This window comes from Falco punctatus, assembly GCF_963210335.1.
Source record: "Falco punctatus genome assembly, chromosome: 3".
Taxonomy (NCBI): Eukaryota; Metazoa; Chordata; class Aves; order Falconiformes; family Falconidae; genus Falco; species Falco punctatus.
In genome coordinates this window covers 61609920-61633517 of record NC_137582.1, presented here as the reverse complement: position 1 = coordinate 61633517, position 23598 = coordinate 61609920, and the positions used below count along the sequence as shown (strand labels likewise).

General features: G+C 41.5%; 1 protein-coding gene across 1 annotated transcript; it reads right to left on the bottom strand.

The window, feature by feature from the left end:
- Positions 1 to 4151: 4151 nt before the first annotated feature.
- Positions 4152 to 18170, bottom strand: NAPG (NSF attachment protein gamma). The gene is made up of 12 exons (XM_080379020.1): positions 18003 to 18170; positions 15897 to 15964; positions 14669 to 14753; positions 13827 to 13844; positions 13218 to 13248; positions 12643 to 12752; positions 12439 to 12505; positions 11661 to 11731; positions 10450 to 10528; positions 9853 to 9932; positions 8245 to 8374; positions 4152 to 7189 (listed from the first exon to the last, which is right to left on the bottom strand). The coding sequence occupies exons 1-12, from the start codon at positions 18056 to 18058 to the stop codon at positions 7040 to 7042; spliced, it is 945 nt and encodes a 314-aa protein (XP_080235146.1). The 5' UTR covers positions 18059 to 18170; the 3' UTR covers positions 4152 to 7039.
- Between the last annotated feature and the right edge of the window lie 5428 nt (positions 18171 to 23598).

Here is a 23598-nt window from a genome sequence, read left to right as displayed (position 1 = left end):
CTGTTGCTGCATCTCTGTTATCAAAGCTTTAACATATTTTGCTCACTTAGTGTTGCTACACAGCTGTCTTGCCCTTCAAGTCTACCCAGCTTTAACCATTCACTCCTTACACCAGCTTGTGCTCCAGGCTCTGGTGCAGCTGAGAGAATCCTTATTCTTTCTCCAGCTATTCAGCTTGGAAAATCATACATTTACACAAGACAGGGAGCCAGAAAATTACTGGATGGTCGTCAGTTAAATAAAACACTTGGCACCAGTATGACACATGGGGTACCATAAGTCTTTACACTTCATGAATTCTCTGCTATATTATTACTAACACAATTACTTAGGGACAGTTGTTGAGCAGCACAGAAAGCATTGGCTAGAAAGTTGTCAGCTGCACACAAACACACAAAAGAAAAAAGTCCCTGTCTGGCTGGTGTAAGATTTTTACCTTTAATTCCTGAATTGCAGTCAGTTAATGACAGGCAAAGGATGCGATTCCCAGAATGTGTCTGCGCTCATACCGTCTCACATGGCATGCAGCAGCAGAACCTCTCCCCAGCGTGAAAAGGCCAGTCATGCCAGTCCTCATTCCTCCTGCTCTGCCTCTATGGGTGAAGCAGAAAGTGGCATTTTGGTTTGTTTTTTTCTTTTTTTTTTTTTTTTTAAGTGCTGCCCTTTTGGTAAATTCCAGGAGGGGCCTTCTCTTCCATCAGCCAAAATACCATTGCACGATGCCTGACTTCCCCACTCCTTCCATTTTCAGTTCACTTCCCCCCCCCAAACTTGTTGGTTTCTGTCCTTAACACCACATTTTGTCCATGAGGCATTTCATAAAATTTTGTGGCTGGAAGGCGAGTTGCAATTGCAGCAGAATCAGCCAGCCCTGGAGTTAACAAGTTATACTGCACACCAGCTGCGGTTCCACCTGCTCCTCACACCCCCAGCCTCTGCAACCTGGCTCTTAATCACCTGATTAGCCAGGCCCAGCTCAGAGAAGAGGAAAGAAAGGGGAACTAGTCACATCCATCACAGCTGGGGGTGGGCCCATTTATCATGTGATAAAACACTGCCGCAAAAAATAAATGCCATTTGTCTAAGTTTGGGGGGGTAGGCGAGAAGGAGATGCGTAGTAGCAGGAGTGGACCTGTTATTTATTCCCAGGCATGCTGGGGGAAAAAACCCAAACCCAAACCACAGCCTGGGTTAAGGCTCCTTCCTCAGGGCCAGAGCCACGCTCCGGCAGAGCGCTCCCCTTGCCCCCGCCCGCGGCGCAGCGGGCCCCGCCCCCACGAGCGGTACAGCCGGCGCGACCACCTCCGGCAGCCAGGGCCGCCCCCCGCCCCCTGCCCGGAGCGCCCCGGTCAGCCCGGCCGGCCCAGGGAGGCTCCCCAGCCCGGACCCGACAGGCCGATGGGGTCCGCTGGAGCGGGGCCGTGGGCAGCGCCGAGCCCCCCGCCCCCCGCGGCGGACACAGCGCGGCAGCCGGGCCCGGGCCCGCAGGGCTGCCTTCTTCAACGGCTTCACCGGGTGCTTCAAGTCGTGAGAAGCAACAGCAAGAACAGGGCCCCGTGCGCACGTTCCTGACCAAGTCAGTGCCCCAGCCGAGCCTTCCTGACCGCGCCAGCCGCCCCAGCCCCGGGCAAAGGCTCCCACCGCCGGGAGCCCTGCCCTGCCCTGCGGCACCGCCTGGCAGCGGGAACCGGGCTCTCCCCATGTAGAAACAGCGCAAAACCAAGGCATGGACCCAAAACAGGGCAACTAATGACAACCCAGTTTCGCTTCACGCATGCTAGGGCTGACTTCTGTCACTCCAGAAGTTTCTGTCGAGCAGCCTAAACTGGTTGCACACCCGTTACCATCGCAGCAGCGTGCACCTCGAAGCCAGGCCACGCTCGTTACCACTGTTCCCCTTAGACGCAGCAGATGAGCCAAGGGCCATATGTTCTTCAAACGTACGTGCAGCCCTGCGGCTGCCTCTCGCTCCCATTCCAGGCTGCAGGCTGCACGGCCGCTCCGCATCCGCGCTGGCACCCACAGCTGAAGGGCAACAGCAGCAGCTGTGAAACCAAGACCCGTCAGCCCTTCGGAACACGGTCACACGCAGCACTCAGCACATCATCTCCAGCAGGTCCGTGGCACAGGAAGCGATGCGCCCAGCTCCTGGGGATGCTGCCCTGCCTCGACAGACCAGCACCTTCAATATTAACACCCCCTCTCAGACTAAAACTACCTCCTGCTCTGTAAAGTTGTATCTACTGACTCCAATTTCATTACCACCACTAGTTGTTGGAGTTGGGGTAGCTTCTGTTTTCCATTTTCTACATCCAAAAAAGTTCACTACTTTTTATAAACCTAGATGATAAAACAAGTTTTATTTTTTCCAAGAGCAGCCCAGTTCTTATCATTTTCACAGCTGCTTATTCACAGCATCTGAGGGATGACTTCTGTCACACTGAAGAACTTCAGTGCCAGATTCTTCAGCCTCTAAATACTCAGGCAAGTTTGACTTTAAAACCGTAGAAAAGGTGATTTTTCTGCAATCATGAGGTCTTCAAAGAGTTATAGAGTTCACATCCTTAAATTGTGTAAAGATCTTGCTTTTGGAAAGCTGAAAGCTAGCTGTTTTTCAACACACCCCCCCCCCCCCCCCCCTTTGGATCCATCTGGATAATGACAAGCTTGCATTCTCATGGACAAAAACCACTTTGAAAATCTGACACAAGGGATAAATAAGATTAATTAACTCCAATGAACACAGCCATCTTAAAATTCACATTAGTACTTCAAATGCCCACACCTTCCTCACCATTTCCCTACGAATTCAGCACATAAACTTACTTGTATTATGTACTTAACAGAATCAGTTTTTGTTCAAATACAAGTAACACCCTCACTTCAGAAGAACTCCCCCAAAAACCTGTAAGAGAATTACAAATTAAACTTTGGGAGAAAAACCTATGTTAATCTATAGAGATGCTTAAACATACACCAGCGACACTTCAGCATATAAGTGGGAAGACACAGGTGAAAAACAACTCCTTACAAACCCAAACTAACCTTTCCTCTTTGTTATGCCCCCAGGTCTTGGTTTTAAATCAGCAAAAACCTACGACCTATATAGCAATTTAGTCACTTATACATGTTCTTGCTGGACAGCAAACTCCATTTCTAAACTGATCCTTTCTAGGAATGAATTTTGAAGTTCTAACAGCTAAGGCATCCTCCACGTTCAACTGCCCCTCAGCCATTTTGCTCTGGGCTCCTCTTTTAGCCTCCAGCGGCACCCTGAGGCAAACAGGATGCATCTGTGACAGTCAGTATGGACACTAAGAGCACAGCTTGGTGCAAGAACCTTTCTTATGTCCCGGCTGCTCCCATTAACCTTCTCAGTCCTTTCTAGATTTCACCGTATTCAGGAAAACCTTGGAGCGTACACGTGTATTCTTCCAGAAGACTTCAAGAGTTTGCTACACGCTTAACCAGCCCAACTATGGAAACAAATGCTTTATTTCCACAGCAGATCTAAGAATCTGTATGTCCTCCACCATCATTATAAACACAGTTATGGGGTTTTTTAAAAAAAATATTTTATGCTTTGCATAATTAGCCAAGATTAAGGAAGACCAAGAACTGGAGAATCAATTATTTCTCTCTATTTCACACTGCTAAAGACTATAAATTCAGGTCTGACAGTTGCCCAGTATCATAATTTTGTTCTCTGAATACATGTCTTTGGGAAGTGGTAACAATGAACCACCAAGATGTTACAATCAGCAGAGAGGCAAAGCACATACATTATCTTTTATTCTGAGTGGACAGAACTGCCTAAGAGGTGTCAGCATCTCAAATCATGAAAGCTACCAGAAAGGTATCAAAAGGTCAGTTAGAAAAACAAAAGCCACAGGATAAATGAAATGGCCTGTAAGTAAATATCTAGTGAATAAGCCACACAGATTGGACCTCGCTGACTTTCAACACTCAAACCTGAGCCAGTAGGTTCCCAAGACTTAGTCCTTCATCACATAATATACTCACAACGCTTGGTGACAAGCTCTGCAGACAGTCACACACAAAATCTGCTCAAGATTAAAAAACAATCTTCATTTTCAACTGGTGGTGCTCAGCAGGACCTGATCAACAACAGGGAAAGCTAGCACAAAAGCCTTAGTTCCAAGTTTTATTTTTCATGTTCATGAAACACATAGCCTCTTCTCAAGAGGCAGCATCTTTAGAGCTATTACAAACACGTTTTGTACTCTAATACACCACAGATTTGGAAAAACAACAAATAAAGCACAGGTTTCACACTGCACTTGGGCATACTGAGTATTAAGTTACAGATAATTTAGAAATCTTCTCATTTTACATATACATTGTGTTGGCCATCACTCAGCCTTCATGCACAATTTAATTTTATTTTTTCTTGCAGTCAACACTGGTTTTGGAAAATTTCTTGCTGTAAATGGTACCTTTTCTATGTTGTATCACTTACATGGTATTTACATAAGTGTGCAAATTGCTTTGAAAGATAGAAACAAACACTAACACATAATATACAGACAACTTCTATAGTTAAACATTTACTAAAAGGCAGTTAACATTCCTATCACACTTTCATTGCCTAAAATAGAAGAATAAGTTATATAAAATAGACCATCTTATTTTCAGACACTTCCATTTCTGCAGATTTGGTGTTTGCAGCAACATTGCAATCAAAGATTAAGATTCTACTCCTACGATTCAGAGAAGCCCCCTTCAGTTCAACGGCAGCTTAACATGTTTAGTACAAGTTACTTTTTTTCCAGGTTTTCCACACTTGGCACAGGGTAAAAAGAAAAAAGCTGGTGGGAGCGGGGAAGAGCGTCTTCACATCTATTTGATTTTTTTTGGCAATATGAGAAGTATGCTTTAAGAATCTAATGCATAAATTTAAATTTTTCCTTTAAGGGCCTGTTAGTGTTACAAGCACAGTTTAAATAAAGTCTGCAAGTTCTTTCACAGAAGCACACAAGGTTCCCCATTTTTCTTCTTATGTATGTCATTTTCTCAGATATATGTAATTGCTCACATATACAAAAAAGCATACTCCCGGAGACCATTCAACTAAATTCAGAATTGGAAGCAGTGGGAAATGCTTGAAGAAAATTACTTGGTGTTCCCAGTGCTCCTACGCGTGTGGTTTTTTTCTGCTTGTGATAAAGACTCCCCATAAAAAGTACATGGTCGCCTTCATGAACAAATCCTGAAGGCACAAGCTGAATAACCAGACTGAGTTGCTCCAATGGTGAGAACAGAAGTTACAGGAAAGTCTTCAAAACCATCTTTCATGTATACCTGTAAATATTCTCAGAGAAAAGCAAATTGCTTCTTAAAATTTCATTTAGACTATTTATAGAAGAGCAAAAACTTCCATACACATGACTAATAACAAAGGGAAATTACCTGTCAGACAGTAAAGAACTACAGGTGTAGTCTCAAATAAAAATCCAAGGTTATTATTACATAATACAAAGACAAAACTGGTTTGTTAACACCCATTATATTGAATAATGTGAGTTTTACAGCAGCCCTGCCTACAAATTATGCTGTAGTTTGTGCACTCATCACAAAGTTACTGAGTGCAATCCACCCCAAGGAAAGCAACTATTAGCCCTCTAAAACTTTACCTTCATCACAATCATGTCTGACACACTGACATCAGACATCACACAGATGTCAGACATATGCTTGATATTTTTGAAGACATCAGATTCCTTAATATGGCAGAAACTGTACCAATGCTTAACACTGTGCTTTTGGTCTACTGTTTACTGAACTTTGGGTGCACGTATCGCACACAAATCCCTGCTGGATTCCAAGTGCTCTCACCCTAGCACAGATCTCGATTAGGTTCTTCTGAAGAAACACACCACAGGTACAACTTCTAGAGCTCTCAATTTTTAAGCATAAAATGGTCAAACAAATTTAAGATGCTACAGAGGCTTGCAAAATACATGATGCCTTGAAATCAAACAAAAATAGAGAAGATCCAGTAAAATTTGGATACTTTGGATTCTGAGCTGGTTTGAAAAATGCCATCTGTAAGAGATAGCTGTTCTATGCTTTGAACATATGAGAGAATGAAATTTCTATGAAAACTATTGATTAGTAAATAAACATCTAAAACACTCATGAACTCAAACATATTATTGAAACATTCCACCTAAGTTTCTGCTAAACACTGTCTTCAAAGCTTTATATTCAATGCACATTATCTGCTGCCTTCAGTTTCTTTTTTGGTTATGGCATGCACTTCAGGAACACCGCTAAGAAAGGTTGTCCACGCCTTCCATTCCCAAGGTGTACTTTACAAACACCATGCATGTATTTATTTCCAAAGAGTTCAGGTCAAAAAAGTTCTTAAGATGAAAGATGTGTGTGTACTTTTAAACTTACAAACCAGCTGCAAACTATTTGACTTAGTATCTTCCACACCCACATGGATACTGCTTGCAAAGAATACGGTATCAAAATAATATTCCATAGTGGAGTAAAAACATGCTGAAAATAAACTGAATGCTCCCCCTAGTGCTTATATGAGTGAAAAATCATGCCTGGCACAGTCTGCCTTACAGTGTTAAACAGAAGATAAATAGCCACATGAATGCTTGTGTATTTGACTAAGAAAACAATCACAAATGTAAGTGTATTACCGGGACCAAAAAGTGTCAGCTGCTGAAATCCAGCATTTAAAATTTTGTACCACTCTCCTTACTCCAGTGCTTCTGGTTTCTTTAAAACTGTGCTTTTAGTAAAAATTTCTCTCAAATTCTTCCTGTCACCTAAAGGCAGCGCCCTGAGGGAGCTCCTACCAGGTAAGAAATGAAGTCTAAAGATGTTCCAAGTTGGTGAGTACAGCGATGATTCTTCTCCTGTATTGTACCCAGAAGCTGCCAAGTTAATATCAGCATTCCCATATCATAATTGCAATGAAGCTCTGGTAGATCTGATACCTTTGGATATGCTCAACATCACAAATAAATCAGATATTTAAGACAACCTATGTCTGTAGCTAGCATAGTCCACCAGAATATTCATCCTCTTCCTCATCAGCATGAGAGCCCACTGCAGCTGGTCCTCTTGCTTTGTCTTGTGCAGCATTTGGCGATTTCTTCTTGATTCCACCTCCTGGGACCACCAAGGTAAGACCAAGCTTGGCATACTGACAATAACAAGGCAAGTTTAATTTCTGTATTATCACAGAAGATCTTGTTGAATTGCACTGCACACAACTGATTGACACTCACAACAAAAAAACAAGTAACATTTAGTACAGTACAGAAAACAGACTGATGCTGCTTTCAGAGTGTATTTTTCCAGCTTAGAATAAACCTCACATTGGTTTATTTTTCTTATCTCAAACACTCAGAGTGGGATGCGAGATCTGTATTGATATTGCTTATTATAGAATAATTTGGCCACATCCTACAGCTTCTGTGTTTCAAGCTTTACATAAAAAAAAAAAAAAAAAAAAATCAGTACGCAGCTCTGCATACATTATCTGGCAATAGTTCATGTAAAAAAGTCTCACAACTTTTTCAGTAAGACTACTCCCTTAATTTTTACTATTCAACATAGTAACAAAGTAAAATTAATCAACACTTTTACAAAGTTTGGCATGGATGGATGTCTCCATTACTCCACACTTTTCCTATCCTTATACTTCCCACAATTTAGAAGCAGAGTTAAAAAAAAAAAAAAAAAAAAAGGGGGAGGTATCGCACAACTACTTTCTTAAAACTAAAACAAAAAAACCCCAAAAAATTCACTATTTCTTGCCTTCCTAAGGAATAAGTGCTGAAAAAAACATTCAAGAGCCATCCTGTAGGCATCATATTCTGTAATGTTTTTATGTATGCATGCCAGCTATATGGCATTTCTGAGATAAAGCATAAGCAGCAAATTGTTCTGGTTCCTAAAGAACTAAGCAGAAGGGAACCAAATTTTAGTCAACTCGTCAAACTCAGCAAATCCACAACAAACTGCTCTTTCACCTAAGCCTTCCCACCATCTCAAAGGAACAATGCTGGGGGAATTTACATTGGCAGGCAGCAAAGTAGAAGAAAATGTTAAGTTCACAGGCACACAGCAGGATGACAGCAAGTCACAATACATGGACTCTGCTCTTCTCATTTTCCTCTACTAGGAAAAAAAAAAAATCTCAACCTGAACAAGCAAAGGGATTATAAAAAAAATCCACAGGAACCGCCTACTTACATCATTGTCCATGTATTTGAAGAGTGGCAAATTACAGACTTCAGAAACTTGATCCTGATCTTGCTGGTCATACCCTTCTAAAAGTTGCTCTAGTGCTGCACAGTCTTCACTTCCATTAAACCCTGGTATACTGAAGGAAATGAAAAGTTCATTTAGGGAATTTCCACAATCTACTTAATGCTCAGCTATTGTATCTTTAAATGCTGCTGATTAATAGCAGAAGAGCAAGAAGTTTTTAAGAATCCGATGGACTGCTTATTCCACAAAGCTGCTTATGACCACTTCAATCTCTCCAGGTACATGGATCATATTCATAAAATTAACATTTCAGCAATATTAATTTGCATTCTGACAGTAAGATGACAATCACAGTCAAGACAAAAAGAGAATATTAGAATTTTCCCGTTTTTTGTGACTATTCAATAAACTGTTCCTCCACTTCACATATAGAAAAAATTTGTAATGAGTTTCTATATATAAAATACAAATTGAGGACTCGGAAAATGTGAGCAAGATGTTTAAAGACTGATCTTGAAAATTCTTTCTAAAAATACAGTACAATTTAACTTACACATGTGTTCAAGTCATTTCACTAAAAACACAGTTTGAGTAAAAATATGTTGTTTCAGCATTTTGTTACTGAAGTCCTAATGAAAGCTGAAATGCAGAGTTGCTGGGAAAGTCTCTGGAACCAAGGTTAAACACTAATCCAGATTTTGCCACCAGAATTTTCTCCTAGATGTGTAAAAAATTCCTCCTTCATTTTAGTGTGTTCAACTGGACTACTTTCTGTTTCCTAAATTATCTTTAAATTCAATCAACTATTTAAAAAGAAAAAGTCATAAAAAGTAGAAAACTTGCTTTTCTTCTTCCAGTGTATGACGAGGGCAAGATCCCCTAGATCAACATAACCAGAAATGTAGTAATTCACATGCAGCAAACTTTTAACAAAAGCATTTAGATTAATCTTTCTCTCAATCTAATCACCACACTAGACAGCTTAATGGATTTTGCTGGATGCTGCTATAGCGCATTTTGAGACTGCATTCCGTATTTCCATACTCAAACTGTAATAATATATGGAAATGACAAGTCAGAATTTCAACTTCAAGGGCACCACACACACACGGCAAGGTTCTGAAAAAAATAGAATTCAGTTAGCAAAATCCAGAAATACCCATTTTAATCCTAAAACTTTTGTCTACAATAACTAATCCACCTCTGTTCCATTTGAAAAGAAAAACAAAAAGGGACAAGCAAAAGGATATAAGCAAGACAAGAATCGCAGCCATAACAGTATTCTGCTCAGCTTTTAACATGGAAAAAAAATGGGAAGTTCTGATCGCCATCTCATTTCACCTGTCAGTCATAACTACCTCTTTATGACTATTTTTTTTATTTTAGGTTCATTAAGAAAAGTAGCTATGGTAATTACAGCTAAATGTGTTAAGAGTGAAAAACATTCCTGATAGCCATATACCAGGGAATGCTATTAATGTACTGTACAGGCTTAAAATTTCTTGACGGTGTTTCTACTGCTCTTTCAGAAGAACAATCTACATTAATGAAACATTCAGTTTAAAATTACAGGACATGAAGTAGACTTACCTATAGCTTTCCCTCACACATCTTTCTGCAGCAACATAATCATTTCTGTGAAGATGAACTAAGACTTGAGCAATAGTTTTCTAAACAAAAACATAAAAAAAATGGCCAACCTGATGATTCCATAGAAATTAACAGCAAAATATGATAAAAATACTAAACTGCTAATATTTAGTGTAAAAAAGGTCATTACAATCCACAATGATTCCAAGATACTGACGTAAGAGTCAGAACAACATAGTTAAGAAGTAGTAAGCCATACCCTCAGCTGGTATGAAACATGTTATCTCCTAGAACATTGTAATGAACCATTGCAGCAAGTAACAGTGTTTGTGGTTTGTTATTTTTGGTAACACCTTTATTTTTGATGTATTTGTTGTTTTTGATACTCCTGTAGGTAACAGCATCTTAACTTTAACTTTATAGTAGTGAAAAAAGCAGTTAGAGGTTGGGGAAACATGCGTTACCATGAATTCTCATCACGTAGCAAGAAACACATCAGTGAATCCAGAGGTACATATTATCAGTCAGGTGTCAGCTGTCATTAGTTACCCAGAAAAACTTGAAATGCACCATCAGAAATTGTCTCTTAGAATTTACCTTATAGCATGTTGGGTAATTTTCAATTTCCTTATAAATACTTTTTTCCTTTTGAAGAGACAATGCAGCCTCATCTAGTCTAAAAAACCAAAAAAACAATTAGGAGCATCAGTGTCAGGAATACAGCATAATCAACCTGTGGCTAATCACAAAGTGTTTAACTAGTAAACCGGCAAGTCTACCAGAATAAAAAGCAACACAACTTAACATTAGAAATAGATCTTACTAACAGAGCAGATAAAGAAATATAGTCAGCAATTCCTTTTCTATACATGCAGGCTAAGAACATTTCTGGTATCCACTCAGAGAAACCTCATTTTTCATGACATTGTACAAGACTAATGCCTTGTTACGGACCCTAACAGATTTCTGTATGTTGTGAGGCTACTATAAGCTATCAGTAAGTCTGATATCCATGAACTACCAATATTAAGTCATAGCAACTGCTTTGGAGTTTGAATAATCTTTAAATCATCATATTAAACTTCTAGGAATTAGCAATAATATATGAGCTATAAAGCAGCAGAGCAGCCAAGTCTCTCAGATGATCCAGACCTATGCTGACTTGTTTTCACAGAAAGACCTTCAAGTTATGTTGTAAATTTCCTTTGACTACAATACTGCAGTGAAAAAAAAGTGTCTTAAAAGTAGAGTTAGAAACCCAAACGAGTTCTTAAAGGAACTACCTGTTTAAACAGCCTGTTTAAGCTGAACTGCAGGTCAAGTTTGGTGCTAGTCATTAACAAATAAAATAAATTCTCACTGAGACTCCCGGATACACTCTTCTTTAGAAGTCCAGAATCAGGCTGCTGCAAACAAATTTCTTTCCTCAAGTTAGTCACCTAATTCACCTGCTTTATATTCCACAGCCATAAGACTTTCAAGTACTTTCTACATATTAGTGCTGGAAGAAAAAAATAAAATTCCCAAAGCAGTTTCAGAAATAATGAAAATTGGTATATGTGCTTTCTAGCTATTCAACAAACACAAAGGAAACAAAGCCTTACAGCCCACATTTTCCCATCCTAGAACACAAAACAGGTGGTTCCTGGATGTACATGGCATATGCCACAGAAACTGAATTTTAGTTTGAAGTGTTTCTCAAAGAAGAATTAAGTAACAGTATATATAAACCCAACAGCAAGAAAAAACACCCATGAAAGTCACCATTAAAGATTCAGTCATTTTTTTAAAAAGGCATAAAGCTATACCTGCGTCCCCTGACTAGAAGTCTTGACGCCTTCCCTAGCATTTCTAATGCTTGCCGTAAACGCTCTTCATTCTAGAGAAGAACAAAAAATTCATGTGTTCATATTTCATTTGCACAGAATTAAGACCACTAGACCTTAATCTAAGTATGTCACCTGTAACTTAGAATAACTGTTAATTATTGTATCAGCAGTTCACACACTCAAGGGAAACACAATGAGCATTGGTGCACCCAAGTCCCATAGCCAGCTCCTGTATGGATCTACAGAGCAAAGCAACACGGATGCACATTTGCTCATCTGGAAACATGTGACAACCAACAGTAGAGAAGTACACGAAAGGCACTAGCAAAAAGGCAAATCGTCTGCCTGCAGGATGGGTAAAGCATCAGAGCAACTCTTCTCTTCTGTGCCTTCAAGGATTTCAAATTATTTTAGGCTCCAGAACGCTCCAGCAGCCATGTTCCCCACCCTCTGGTCTACCCAACAAAAGGCAGAAAACAGCATACAAAATTCAGATTCAATCAAGTACCAGACAGAAAAAGGCAAAGCAGACTCCTAACTTTTATAATCTCCTTTACAGCAAAAGAAGCCTTCAGCTTCATTACTGAGCCACTGATGTGAAAGGAAGGAAAAATCATTTTGAATCTAACCTCAGGCTTTTTTTTAACTGTATAGCTGACCCTAAACACCAATTCATTCATCTCTGTATGCTTTCTGGAACTGAAAAGTTCTCTGCTGAGCAGGGTGGGGAACCACCAACACAAAAAACCCCACTTACTTCAAACACTGATGCTGCTTGCTGATAGAGCTGCACAGCCTTCTCTGGGCTCACATTTTCTATTAACCTGTAATAAATATAAATCATTTTCATTAGGTCTGAAGAGAAATACTTTTTACTTAAAAGCATCAAAAAGACAAGAAAGACAACTGAAGACATACCCATGCTCTGCATGCATTCTAGCCACCAATCCCCCAGACTTACTTTCCAGCTCGTTCCAGTGCAATAGCTGCTGTATCTGGTGTCCCGTTCTCCAGGTACATCATACTCGCTTTCTCAATCAGCTGAACTGCTTCAGGGAGTCTCTGCATCTCCTGCAAAGAAACAGTTAGAGGGACATTGCTGTCAGGAACTGTGCTTATGTACAACAAAAAAAATCAAAGTAAACTAATACCTTTTCTATTAAGATTCTAATTTTTACTTACAAATTTCTAGAGCTAGTGCAAGTTGACCACCAACTCCATAAAACTAATTTCCAAGTACCAAGCTTTCAAGTAAGGCATGAATTTGTGGTAGTTTACAGCAAAAGCAACACCGCTCTTCTATTACTCTCTAACTTAAGGTCTTCACTTTTACTTCTACAAAAGGAACATCATTTCCCCACCCCATCCACAACTTACAAATGTCATTCCCTTACTAGGGTGTTCGTGGGGACGAGTCAACAGAAAAATACCACTTTAATATAACATTTGCTTACATATATTTGTAAAATGGTCTAGTGCACAATATTTTTCACTATAAGATACAACTTTTTAATAAAACCTAGCAAATGAAAATACCTTTAGCATCATGCCAGCTTGTTCATAAGCTCTGCAGAGAAAAAAAATACAATGTAGTTAGATACGGTGTGTTTCAGCAAGCTGTAGTTACATGGCAAAAGTTAACATGCATCAGCTATCAGTCCACTGTTAATATTCAATGCTTTGAAGACGTTTCAAGTGTTTTATTTAATGAAACGGCACACGTGTAACATTATCTTCCACAAATGAAGTACTTCAACCACACTGCCCACTAAAAATATACTCTCATGATCTCACCCACAGGCAATATTTGGATTATTTGTCATTATCTGCTTGGTTTGAAGTACTCTCTTTAACTAAAAATGTTTTATAAGCTCAACAGCGTAGAATTCCAAAATTACCATAATTTCATCTAAGAAAAAAATATTCAAAATCAAAAGGTGCCGAAGAATGCTAAAAATCCTCATCTTTTCAGATAGCCATTGCAGGTTTTCAGACTTTCCTAGCCCGCACTTCCATTAAATGGCTTTTAAAGCAGCGAAACCACTTAAAACATACCATTTATTACAGTGAGATCAAAATGATAGCTCACACTTGTACCATATGTTAGAAAATTTGTTTCAGATTCCTCAGGGCTCCTATACTTACTTGGCAGCATGGAAGAGACTAGAAGTAACATTATCAAAGTCAAGGACAAATGCCACAAAAATATAATGCAGAAAAATTATTAAGTGTACAAAATCTTACAAAAGTGCTAGTTTCAAAGCAAGGAATCCATAAAGGGAAATCAAATCTACTACATCTACAGGCAAGGTATCAAAAATAAATGCTTCTAAGGACAGAATAAATGCTACGTACCAAAGTGTAACTGCACATAAAGTTGTAAAAAGTACATTTATTTAAAATATGTCCCTGGTGACTAAATACTACCACGAGTACTCTAATAATGTTAGAGTTGTATTTAGTTTACTATCCATTTGTAGGTATTTAAAAAAATGTAACAATTTTTATACAGTAGTACCTAGACATCTCAGGCATGGGTCAGCATCTTACCACTCCAGATGTTTAGGAAAACATTCTTTACTGTGAGGGTGGTGAGGCACTGGGCCAGGTTGCCCAGAGAAGCCGTGGATGCCCCATCCCTGGAAGTGTTCAAGGCCAGGCTGGATGGGGCTTTGGGCAACCTGGTGTAGTAGAAGGTGTCCCTGCCCATGGCAGGGGGCTGGAACTAGATGACCTTTAAGGTCCCTTCCAACCCAAACCACTCTATGATTCTATCTTATTGGAAACAACACAGCTTTTTTTAACCAAGAGTTCTTTAGTTTTCCTGCTTAAAGCACACAGGAATAGTCTTTTAAAAAGACAGTTTTGTTTGACTGACAAAATGCACAAATACATTAAATACATCTTCTACCAACGCACATCACCCCATTCTTAGTAGCAACTAGTCAGCTTCTTGGCAAAAATAGCAGCAACCAATGAAAAGATACGCTTTATTGTTTTCATGTGCCTCAGCTTCCCGTAAACAGGCTTCCCTTGCCTGGTCAAACTGCTTGGCATTCTTAAAAGCAACAGCTGCAAGAAAACAAAGTTCTTATTAACAGCTTAGCATTTTCCTTTTTTCACTACTTCCGCTCAAGAATTTAGCCACCTAAAGATGCAAACAGACTTTTAAAATGAATGGCTAATTTCCCAAGCTCTTCCAAGAAATCCCACGGCAGTCCTCCTTGCTTCATTAGTCACTTATTATCATTAAAAACATTTATTGTTAACATTTCCATATCGTCACTGTACCACACATTGCACATAATTTGTTTAGCTGGATTTTGGAATTCACTCATTCTGTACTTTAATTACAGAACTGCAGGAATGCATATGTATATAGTGTTAGCCATTAGAGGTTATACAAAATCAGTATGGAAGGAATATAAGTGTACCATCAACAAAGCACACCTATAATCTCCTCAACACAACCATTTCAGGGCACAAATATGTATTTCTATCTCAGCCAGACTGACAGAATATTAAAGTAGGATTTAAATTAAACTTCCATTTATAAATACTCTAGTTGCTCTTCCAAGTTTGTATTTCTCTTATCCAGGCTTAAATGAATGAGTAGGAACGCCTAAAGCAAGAAGCCAAAAAACCATGCTAAATTACTATTACCAAAAAGAAGAAAATTGTTTAAGAGCAAAAAGGAATCAACTAATAAGAATTTTATATTCAGTGTGACACTTGCAGTGGAAAGAAAGAAGGAAGGAGAACTTACTATGCCTAAAAAAGAACCTGGCAAAATCTCTCTACCTTACCGAGACAGTCTCTGTTAGGATATATTTCATGAGGTGATTAAAAAGCAAAACGGTAAAACTAGCTGGAATATTTGTGGGTTTGTAGGTAAAGTAATAGGATTTGGGGGTGGACAAGTGAAAGAAAGCAAGCTTTATCTTTCTCACACGTAGAAACATGCAAAGTAGAAGTTGTAAGGTGCTGGGGGAAAAAATTGTTTTGACAACTGTTCCAGATCTCCAAGTACAATCTGAAATTTATTTCACAGTGCTACTAAAACTATTTTTTTGCTGTTGTTTCATCATACTTTGTCTTCACAACAGTTTTACTTACACAGCAGTGTACTGAAAATATGTAAATTGTTAGCAGGGATTAAGCTTAAAGAATACTTCGAAGCCACAAATACATGGCCATATTGAGAGCCATACGTACCTGCCTTCCCATATTCAGTAGCTGCACTGTCATAATCTGGTTTCCACTTTAAGAATCCGGTTTTCAGACTAAAATGCAAGAAAGGCCTGTTAACAATTAGTGAAGATTTTATGGTTTACCTTCAAAGAACTTCAGATATATTCAAAACTTTAGACTACCTCTGAAAAGGAGGAATTACCTATATGCTAATACAACGGTGGCATGACAACTGCAAAAATAAATGCCAGCATTTTCAAAAATGTCATAAAGCACTGCAACAACCTCCCATATTACATGCCTCACTCTGACATGCTTCTACTGTCCCCAGAATTTTCACAAGTTCAGCTCCTCAACAGTAAGAGGTCAACAGAAGAAAAATACTTCCACCTACACCAACATACCTCAAGATTTTGAATACCATAACACCTGACAATACTTTGTTACACATCAAGAAGTTTCCTGTGCTCTACAGTAATTTTTTGCTGCCAAGAATTATCAAAGACTCTTTGCTGCGTACACAAATGAAAGAATTTACTTACCAACACAAAGACAAAGCCTCATACATCATTTATATGTCTACAATGGAACATGACACTCAATGGCACCACGCACGCACACACAGACATATATATACACATCAGGAAACATATACACTGCAAAATGAGGCAAGTCATCAGGCAAAGTTGACTTCACTATTATGACTTACTTCTAAAACAAGTATTAGAGTGACAAATTTAGAGTCCACTTCCATATTTGTTGTAGGCAGACACTTCTGATGTAATACATGCTTAATTTGGAAAAACAGTTGTATACAGACACTGTGTTGGTTTTGTTGTTTGTCTTGGATGGAAACCACAGTATGTGACTCTAAAGCAAGCCTTTATATTGTGTTATTTTTATCACAGGCAAAGTTTCAAATGCATAAAGCTGAAACACACGATGCTTTACTCTACATACAGTTTGAGATTTAGGTGCGTTTTAATTCAAATGCCTTCCAGGATAAGCTTAAAATTAAATCCACTGAAAAGCATTTTTGGTCAAGTAATTTTGTGTGTCTGGTACAGATTCTTTTTTATTCTGAAAATTCTGTCCTCTATCACAGTTCATACTTTTGATCCACGATTTCTGGATTGCCTGTCACCTTTCTTACAAAAATTATAGCATCTTTAGATTTGTCAGACCTATTACATCCATCCTGTAGTCTGTGAAGTTGAGACTTGGAAGCAAAATGGCTATATTTAGTGTTATAATACACAACAAGACTGTCATATATAGATGTTAACCCCTTCTAAGCTAAATGCCAGCACAGCTCTTTGAGACCATCTAAAAAGAAACAATCACACACTTCTCATAGTCCAGAAACAAACAAAACACACACCACCTCGGCAAGCTTAAGCTCCTTTATTCACCACAACCCTCACAACTCTTTCCTCCCACTGACTTCAGCAGAAGAGCAGGAGTGACGGCCCTTGCCCCCCGGTCACGGTCACAGCGATGAAGGCCACGCGGCCCTTCAGGAAACTGCTCAGGCTCCAGGCCCCCGAGCCACAAGGACTCCCTGACGTGACTTTTTATTCCGCGCCGCTTTATTTTCCCCGTTCGGGGGAAAGGGCGCTCTCCAGCACACACTCGGCCCCCTGCAGGGAAGACCCCTGCGGCAGAAATGGGGCCAAGCACCCACGTCCCCCGACCCCCTCCGCGCCGGCCGCCCACGCCCCCCCCCCCCTCCCCCGAGGTCACGCCACCCGGCGCCTGCGGTGCCCCCCCGGCCCCGCCGCGGTGCCACCACCTCCCCCCCGGCTGCCCGGCCTCTCCGCCCCGCCGGGGCTCACGGGAGCTGTAGTTCCTCCGAGGCCGCCGCTCCCCGCACGGGCGCCTGCGAGAACTACAGCTCCCGAGAAGCTGCCCCCCGCCGCGGCCCAGGGCCGAGGGCAGCGCCGAGCTGCCGCGCTGAGCGGGCCGCCCGCAGCCCCCGGGCTCGGAGGCCGCGGGGGAGGGGGGCCGCGGCGGCAGGCAGCGCGCTCCGCCGAGCCCCGCTCGGGCGACGCGACGCCTGCACGGGGCCGAAGGGCCGGGGAGCAGCCGCCGCACCCGCTCGCCAGCTCCGCCCTCCCTCCCGCCGCTCACTATTTTTCCGCTTTGGCGATGTGCTCGAGCGCCTCGTTAATCTTCTGCGCCGCCATGTCGCCGCGCCTGCCCGCCGGCACGCACCGCTGCGCTCCGCGCCCCCGCGACGGGCCGCCGCAGGGCTCACGGGGCGTCGGGGGGAGGGGCCGGGCCCTCCGCCCCCTCAGCGCGCCTGCGCGGCGGGGCCGGGGCGGGCGGGGCGGCTGCTGGCGGGGGCGGGCTGTCGCCTGTCGCCTGGGGCGGGGAGGGGGTCTGGCGGTCTCCCTGGCAGGCCTGCGGGCGGTGTCACCGGGTGCGGCTTGTGCAGGTGGAAGCTCGCCCGCAGTGTTAGGCTGTGCCTCGCTCCCGGGAGCCCCCCCAGCGCCGACCTGTCCAAAGCCAAAGGACAGTTTTTGGAAAACGGGAATGCGCGCAGGCCTGCCTCTCCCAGGGTTTTCAGATGGAGGCCAGGCTTTGGTAGAAACGCACAACCCGTGTCCCAAGGCTGAAAGGCACTGCTTGCCCTGCTCCGGGGGAAGCCTGCAGTGGCCCTTGTTGCCGAGGTATGCGCCTGACTCGTTCGGTATTTGCAAAAACAAGAGGCTGTGTCCTGTCAGGCTGGCACAGAAATCTTAAGCCAAAGGCACGCATGGTGGTTGAGCAACACCAGAGTTGCTAATCCAGGCTGTGCACTCATGCAGGGTACCCGAATTACATGCTTAGGAACTGAATTGAAAATGCTGAGGAGGTGTTACTGCCCCTATGTCCAGTTCCTTGAGACTCTACCTCTGTTAATCTGAAACATCCTTGACTCACAGAAGGTCAGTGATGGAGCCCAGGAAGTTTATTCTCCAAACTTGGGCATCATTATTGCCTTCCCCTGATCTGTGTGAGAGAAGTACTTATCAACACAGGAGAGAGAAAGCAAAGCGAGAAGCTGGTTAAACTTGCAAAACTTCTGTCAGAACATAGGAGTCATTGAAACTCCATACTGTTTACAGGAATCAGAACTTTGCAATTGTTTCTACCTTAAATGGTGACAAGAAGCAATATTTACATATTTTGCTTTACTCTAGGTAGGCATCAAACTCACAGGTCTGAATTGTTCTCCCTTTTCCCATTCCCTTGATGACATGGAGACAATTTTCTTAATTTGGTTTCTTGCACTGCACTTGAGAGGCTATCATATATTGCAGATGGTGGAAAATCCCCACTAAATCTTACATACTATCATGCTGTGTCCTAGAACAAAGTAGGAAAAAGGTTGTAGAGAGGCTTTCTTTCAATGCTTTCAAAAGCAGATGAGTGGTCATGGGAGTACTGGGAGACCATAGCTAATCTTGCATAACGCATATGCAAAAAGGCTTCTGGCAGGCGCTCGCTCACTGGTAGGCGGTAAAAAGTAGAGGAAGCTGTGACTGAAGAGATTCCTGTGTCAACACCTCTGTCTTTTCCTTCCCTTGCTATGGCAGCCAGGACAGGTCTGGCCATGTAGCTATGAGCTTGCTACAGTGCCTTTCAGATAAAGCTGGGAAAATGAAATCACAGCACTGCGGCGGCATTAAAGAACAGGATAATCTCAAAGTGTTCTTCCAAAGCACCCAGTTAATGACATTGTTTATGTGTTTGTGCTAATGCTTCTGGCCTGCTGTGTTCCCTGAGTTATAAATAGCCGTTCACTTTCTAGTGAAACTACACATGTGCACTGTCTGGTTACACTTTATACTGGAATGACCAGAAGAAAGATTTCCAAGACCAGTATTGAATGAAATTGGATATTCCTGGGTAGCTTTTATTTTGTAGACATGGAATCTCTGGAGATTTTACATCTGGGAAGGATCATATCACAGCATCTGGTGCTTGGCTGTGAATCAGAATTTGATGCTGAAAAATGACCAGGTACAATGTGAGAAAATTTTACAGTGATAGCAGTTGAGTGACAAACTTTTTTAAAACTTCTTATATTTTTAAATATAACCTTACAGGGTTTGTTTACTAGGCAGATGTGTACTCTGCAAATAGCTGTAGCAGTAGAAGCCATTGATCATTAGCCAGTTCTCAGCTGCCCATCACTACACCTTGAAGAGGGTTTATGTCTCCTACTAAGCATTTCTTCTTGTACACCATTGCAACCAAAGGCATCAGGTTATCAAAAATGAGCTGCATAAGCTAATACAGCTCATTTTGTCTGAAACGGATTAAAAAGCACTTGTGTGAAACTTCATGGGGCTAACCTCTAGCTAGAGGCTGAAGGCAGGCAGCTGGGGTCAGCAACTTCTACCATTGTGGCTGGGTCTACCAACAGCTCTGGCATAAGGACAGCCTGCGCTTCTTTCAGAGTTGCTGTTAGTTGTAGAAGACTATCAGTATTACTGTAGCTAATTTTTTTTTCCCAATTAACTAAATTTTCTTTGCTGTGAATATGTCATGTTCTTGTTCAGAAAGTCAGAACTGACTGTAGTGAGTTTGATTTTACATCAGCTGCTGAATCCTATCTGCTGCTCCACTGGATCTTGAAGGTGAATTTACATTTTCCTAGGTCTGGATTTCCCAGCTCTGTCTGATACCCTTTTTTGGCAGCAGGACATGGGAAGTTCTACCTTGTCATTTATTAATGCCTGAGCTGGAGTTGTAATTACAATAACAAAAGCTACACCACCATGCTAAGAAAACCTGTGAGGAAAGGAGAAGGATCTGCATGTTCCTCCTCCCAGGCAGACTGCTACTAGCACTAATGGTGTAATGAACAATTGGCTCAGATGGATTTTGAGCCCATTATATACACAAAAATGTGTTCTGCGATCACTCCGTCCCAGTGCCAGCACCTCAGTGCTCCAGTACCTTTTCTTTTCCTGTCTTCAGCATTAAATCCATATAATTCATTTGGCTGTGAGATATTACTAGCTCCTGCTTTAATGGATATAGCAGAAAGTGAACAAATAACTCTGAGGTAGCACAACTTTTGTGTTGTCCTTCACATGGCTACAGCAAAATTATTAAAGACTCTTTTTCTGTAGATTTGTGTCTCCCTGCTGATTGTCTTTGGTTAAACAGCAGAAGACGACAGTGTGAGCATGCCTTTTATTAGATGTCAGAGAATAAAGAGAGATATTACAAATATCCCAGCTGGGGGAAGGAGGCAATGTCTAATTGGCTTTCCAGATTCATTGGACATGAGAGAGGAGGAGGGTGCTCTTGTGTCTAATAAGGTGTACCAGTGTGAAACATTCATAATGCCTTCCCCACTATTTACTGAACACATATAACTTACATGTTCCTTTCCAGGTTAAGCAGGGTGGCCTGTCCACCTAGGTAAGGCTGAGCTGATTTTGTCAGTGGGTAATATGACACATCATGATTACCCAGTCCCTTTTAGTCCTTGTCTACTATCCATCCTGCCTCCCTTGCTTCCAACAAGAATCCATTTCCCTAGAACATGACAACCCACAAAGGTAACTTATTTACAGTCAGATTAATTTTATACAATAGTTCTCATATGACTCACAGATGGGTACAATATCTACAGACATGAATAAAGCTTCTGGAGAAGAGTTGAGCCCCCTTTTCCTGTTGGGTTTTTGAGAGCCCAAGGTCCGATAAAAGCCTGTAATTGCCACCATGCCACTTCCCACATGCTTCAGTGGGGAACCTGATGACCTTGATGTTGTTGTCATTTGTCACAATCTGGACTTGCTCCTTGATACTTCCTCACCTTCTCAGCCACTGCTTCAGCAAGTGATGATAATTTTCTTTCATATCTGATGGTTACATCCACCACCAGTGCCTGACCACCATTAACAAATACTAGGTCAGGCATGTAGAGCTTGTTTTTGTGGTCTCGTAGGAGTGGCTCATAAGACACAAGCCAACACTTCTTTTGAGCTTCTTCAGCCAGTAGAGCACACAGTTGATTATGTCTTTTGATCCTAGCTTCCTGAACTGGTGAGCAATACCCAATAATATGTGTGTAAGTCTCACTGTTAGCTTGACAGCGCTGGCAGATCTTAAGTTTCCTGCCTACCCCAGTTCCCTCACAGGATAGACATTAGTTCTTAATTGTAAGGTGGTAATGAGCTTCCAGTGGGGAATGCCCCTATAATAGTCAATCCAGTTGTTACTAATTTTGTCTTTTTTAAAGCTGATAATTCCACAGCCCTGACACAGCAACCTGGTCCAATTCAAAAAGTCTTCCTTCCACCAGTTATTAGGTCTTGGAAAGATGACCTTTGGAGTCGAATTTTCCCATTTTGAGACTGGGGCTTCACCACAAGTCACTTCTGAATCGCCATGACTGCCTTTGGGTCCCAAGTTGATGGAGTTTTCTCTTCCACAGAAATTCACAACTTTCTAAATTCATTCGCAATACCTTCTTGATGAACTAATGTTTTTTTAGCATCATCAGAAGGGTGGACAATTCGCTGCAGCTGGCAGATCTGCATGCTTGGGATTAATGCCACGAGTCTGACAATGCCCAGGCCTCTGTTGCATGTGCTGGAATAAAGAATGGTGTCACAAGTACAAGCAAGCAGATGTAACTGTTCCTTGGCAGCAGATTGAATGGCCAAGTCAAGGGCTTGGAGGAACGTAGCCTTCACATTGGTGTGGTCAGCTAGATAAAAAATTGAGTGATAGTAAATCCTTTCAAGTTGTCTTCCTTCTGAAAAGGCTTGAATGAAGCCTGCCCAGTCTGCCTTAGCCACTCGTTTTTTCTGATGGTTCAGGTTTTGATAACCCAACCCGTGGGTCTATATCTAAAAGCCCAGATATTTCTCAGAGCTGCTTGGGTCGTTCATATTGAACGATATGCCATTGAATGCCCAACCAGGGCAGTCATTGATTGTATAAGAATCTTTCATTGCTTTGAGGTAGAAGCCATGGCACTTCAGCCCTTGACACCAGTCTATTCACAGAAGACTTAAAAAATGTTAATGTTCTGCATTCCATCCCAAGAATCACTCAGTAGCACCAAGTCATCTCCAAAATCTGAAGTTATCTTTTTTGCACAGTGATGGAACCCATTGCTTTCCTTTTCCAGCTTGCACAGTAGAGGATAACTGACAGATTGAATAAAATTGGAGACATTAGATTGTCTTGCTTCACCTGAGTCCAGATCCCAGTGGGGTCCCACCATTCATTCCTCAGATCTATTTGGGTATTAATATTATGATTAAAAAATTAATTAAGGCAATAATATGATTGTCAGTTCCTTTCTGGATCGTCATAGAGTGGCCTATGTTGTAAAAGGCTTTACCCAAATCAGCGATGACTACTCTGACAGGCTGATGTTCCCCCTTACCTTATCGGATAAGTAGCTGTAGTAGTTTAAAATTTTTGGAACTAGGTCGTCTTATAAAGTCCGTCTGCTGCAAATTAATAAGACATGCCTTGGTCAGCAGAGCTTTTTAGATCCTTGAAAACAGCCTCAAAATGGTTGACCCAGGCACAATAGGTTGCTAATTATTGATGTTTCTCTGTCATTCAGGCAACACAGATTTTGATATTTACACTGTCAGGTATTCTTTTACTATGTCCCATATGACACTGGATACAGTCATAGATTAAAAAGTTCCATCAGTTGGACATGCTGGGGATCTATCTTAATTAGATCCCTCAGACT